The following is a 3,923-nucleotide window of genomic DNA, read 5'->3' on the forward strand; positions in this document are numbered from 1 at the left end:
CCATTTTCTAATACTTGTATACTATTTAAATGATCTTAATTAGTTTTATAAAATGAACAATAAAGTAGATAAATAATCATACTTCTTACACTACTGTCACCAGACCTGAACACCCCAGGAAGACCATCATCGGTTTAGTCAGGATAACCTCGCTGTAGTGTGGCTCAGTGACTGTGGCTACCAGTTTGAGTCCCTCTTTGGCTGACATGGAGTCAACGTGAACTTTTTAGCTTCTCTGACTGAATGCCCTCACCATCCCTATGATGTTGAGCTGAAAATCATGAAGGTTTTCCACTTCAAAAACAAGAGAATAAGGGCTGGAAAAGAATGACATTAGAGCATCTGAATGAGTTAGGGTAGAAACTTCTGATTCTAGGCAGTGTGAAATGAGTTTTTTTTTCATGAATTTTTTGTTGCACTTAACTTCTATGCTGTGTTGGGGTCCTCTTTATAAGTGAATCCATAAACAATGGTAATGTTGAAAAGGTTTCTGAATGAGGTATGCCTATCCTATCAACACCATCATCCGTGAGTTGAGACTTGCAGTTGTTAACTCAGCCGTGAAGCCATTTCCCTTATGTTGCTTTTACGGTGAACCACAACATTGCACGGTGATTGCTCACTAGGCTCTCTTATTTCCTCAATCATCAACTGAAGTGAATAAGTACTAGTGTTACTCCCCCTTCCAGTCTTCAACATCAGACTGCTTTTCCCTTCTCCATCCTAGAGTTCCTCTGTATCAGAGACCTTTGTGGTCCCAATTATCTCTTTAAAACCCAATTGTTTTTTATTTTTAATTTTTTTTATAACTGATATGTTCATTGAATTTCTGAATTTACAAATGTGAAAGAAACACAGCTCATTAAAATATCTAATGGATTCTGCTTCTTAAAATGACTTCCTACATAATATATGTATTATATTTAGATCTTTAGTTCATTTTGAGTTTGTTTTTGTATATGCTGTTAGAGAATGTTCCCATTTTACTTTGCTATCCAAAATGTAGCTATCCAGTTATCCCAGCACCACTTATTGAAGAGATTGTCTTTTCTCCACTGTATATTCTTGTCTTTTTTATTATAGATTAATTGACCATAAGCACACAGGTTTATTTCTGGGCTCTCTCTTCTGTTCCACATGTCTGTTTTTGTGCCAGTGCTATACTGATTGGATTAATGTAGTTTTCTGATATAGTTCAAAGTCAGGGAACCTGATTCCTCCAGTTCTGATCTTCTTCCTTAAGATGGTTTTGGCGATTCAGGGTCTTTCATCTTTCCATACAAAATTTAAAATTGTCTGTTCTAGTTTTGTAGAAAATGCCCTGGTATTTTCATAGCAATTGTATTGAGTATGTGAATTGCCTTGGATAGCATGTTTATTTTAACAATATGAATTCTTCCAATTCCTCTGTTTGTATTATCTTCACTTTCTTTGATCAGGGTCTTATTTTTTCTAAGTACAGGTCTTTCACTACCTTCAGTTCAGTTCAGTTCAGTCGCTCAGTCATGTCCGACTTTTTGTGACCCCATGAATCGCAGCACGCCAGGCCTCCCTGTCCATCACCAACTCCCAGAGTTTACTCAGACTCACGGCCATTGAGTCGGTGATGCCATCCAGCCATCTCATCCTCTGTCGTCCCCTTCTCCTCCTGCCCCCAATCCCTCCCAGCATCAGAGTCTTTTCCCATGAGTCAACTCTTCCCATGAGGTGGCCAAAGTACTGGAGCTTCAGCTTTAGCATCATTCCTTCCAAAGAAATCCCAGGGCTGATCTCCTTCAGAATGGACTGGTTGGATCTCCTTGCAGTCCAAGGGACTCTCAAGAGTCTTCTCCAACACCACAGTTCAAAAGCATCAATTCTTCGGCACTCAGCCTTCTTCACAGTCCAACTCTCACATCCATACATGACCACTGGAAAAACCATAGCCTTGACTAGATGGAACTTAGTCGGCAAAGTAATATCTCTGCTTTTGAATATGCTATCTAAGTTGGTCATAACTTTTCTTCCAAGGAGTAAGCGTCTTTTAATTTCATGGCTGCAGTCACCATCTGCAGTGATTTTGGAGCACAAAAAAAGAAAGTCTGACACTGTTTCCACTGTTTCCCCATCTATTTGCCATGAAGTGATGGGACCAGATGCCATGATCTTAGTTTTCTGAATGTTGAGCTTTAAGCCAACTTTTTCACTCTCCTCTTTCACTTTCATTAAGAGGCTTTTAGTTCCTCTTCATTTTCTTTTTAGGTACGTTTATTTCTAGGTGTTTTATTTCTCTCATTTTTTATTCATTTTCTCTCACCCTAGTGGCCTTTCAGCAATAAGATTGATCATTTTTTGAGAAATAACCACTATAAATCATTAATCAATTCCAGTATGTGTGGTATTTGGGGGACCTAAATAAGGTTTAAGAGAACAATTTATAATTTGCAAAATGTTACATATTTTTAGTGTGTATGTGTAAGGATTCCTATTTCTGTTTGTGCTCTGTATTTGGAGAATGGGATTTTGTCGTTCTCCTCATACTGATCACTGGTTTTGATAAATCCTGGAGATAATAGCTGTTCATTTCATTCCTATGATTTTCAGGAGCACTCTGCCGAGGAAGCCAGAACATTCTGCTCATGCCACTGTAGGTCAACCAGGAGAAGATTCTGTGTTGGAGTAAAATGTCCACCAAGTGTCCCGAGTCACTCTGATGCCTGAAAGAACTGGAACTATGGAGGTCTGTCATACTCTCTCAGGAAGCTTTAACTGATTATTTCATTTTTCAATTTAGGTGACTTTCACTGAGTTTGGCTGAAAGTGAACGTGAAGTCGCTTGGTCGTGTCCGACTCTTTGCGACCCAATGGAGACCGGGCTCCTCCGCCCATGGGCTTTTCTAGGCAAGAGTACTGGAGTGGGTTGCCATTTCCTTCTCCATGGAATCTTCCCGACCCAGGGATTGAACCCAGGTATCCCACATTGTAGACAGACACTTTACCGTCAGAGCCACGAGGGGAGTTTGACTGACTGGGGGTTAAACATGGGGGAGGGGCATAGCAGGAGTAGGGAGGTGGGACGTCCGGTGTCACGTGACATGGGCTGCCATAGTAACAGGCCTCCCTGCCTTGCATCCAATCAGAGATGGACGGTGTCTGTGACGTCAGGGAAAGCTGGGCCTATAAATTCGGCCAACGGTCATCAACGGCCTCACTGTTCTTCTGGGCTGCGCTATGGAGAATGGTGGCTCTACCGTGTCTGCACCATCCTCTGACAGCCATGAGGAAGACGTGATCATCATAGAAACCAGCACCTCCGAAACTGAGCCCTCTGAAACGGAGATGGCGAAAGCCGAGACCTCCAAACCAGAGCCGTATGATGCGGAACCAAGAAAGGCAAAGCAGAAGACAGCTAAGGGCCGCCGTTGCCGTCGCCGCCGCTGCCGTCAGGGCAATTTCTCAAGCTTTGCTACCTATTTCCCTAGGGTGCTGAAGCAAGTACATACAGGCCTGAGTCTTTCCCGTGAGTCCGTGAACGTCCTGGATTCGTTTGTGAAAGATATGTTCGAGCGGATTGCCGAAGAGGCCGGGCGCCTGGCCCACATCAACAAGCGCTGCACCATCATGACCGAAGACATCCAGACAGCCGTGCGTCTTCTGTTGCCTGGGGAGCTCGGCAAGTATGCCACGTCCGAGGCCACCAAGTCGGTCATCAGATACCACCTCTGCAGATGAACTGCCCCAGGACTGTCTGACCATCCCAAACCAGACTTAAGGGTTCTCCCCTTAGGCCCTACGTTTAATCTTTAAAACATTTCTACCCCAAAGAAAACATTAAAAACCTCATTAACTTTGCTTCAATATGTGTCGGTTGTGTCATTTCTTCGATGGAAAATTGTGTCCTTTTTTCTTAACATATTGCAACTCGTCACTTTCCTAAATGGTTA

The 3,923-nt window shown here is 42.7% G+C and overlaps 1 protein-coding gene across 1 annotated transcript; it reads left to right on the top strand.

Moving 5' to 3' along the window:
• The first annotated feature begins 3,210 nt into the window (after positions 1-3,210).
• Positions 3,211-3,711, top strand: LOC114111690 (histone H2B-like). Its single transcript, XM_027963487.1, has one exon. It carries the CDS (start codon positions 3,211-3,213, stop codon positions 3,709-3,711), a length of 501 nt encoding a protein of 166 aa, XP_027819288.1.
• Positions 3,712-3,923: the final 212 nt, after the last annotated feature.

Source organism: Ovis aries, chromosome X (assembly GCF_016772045.2).
Source record: "Ovis aries strain OAR_USU_Benz2616 breed Rambouillet chromosome X, ARS-UI_Ramb_v3.0, whole genome shotgun sequence".
NCBI lineage: Eukaryota > Metazoa > Chordata > Mammalia > Artiodactyla > Bovidae > Ovis > Ovis aries.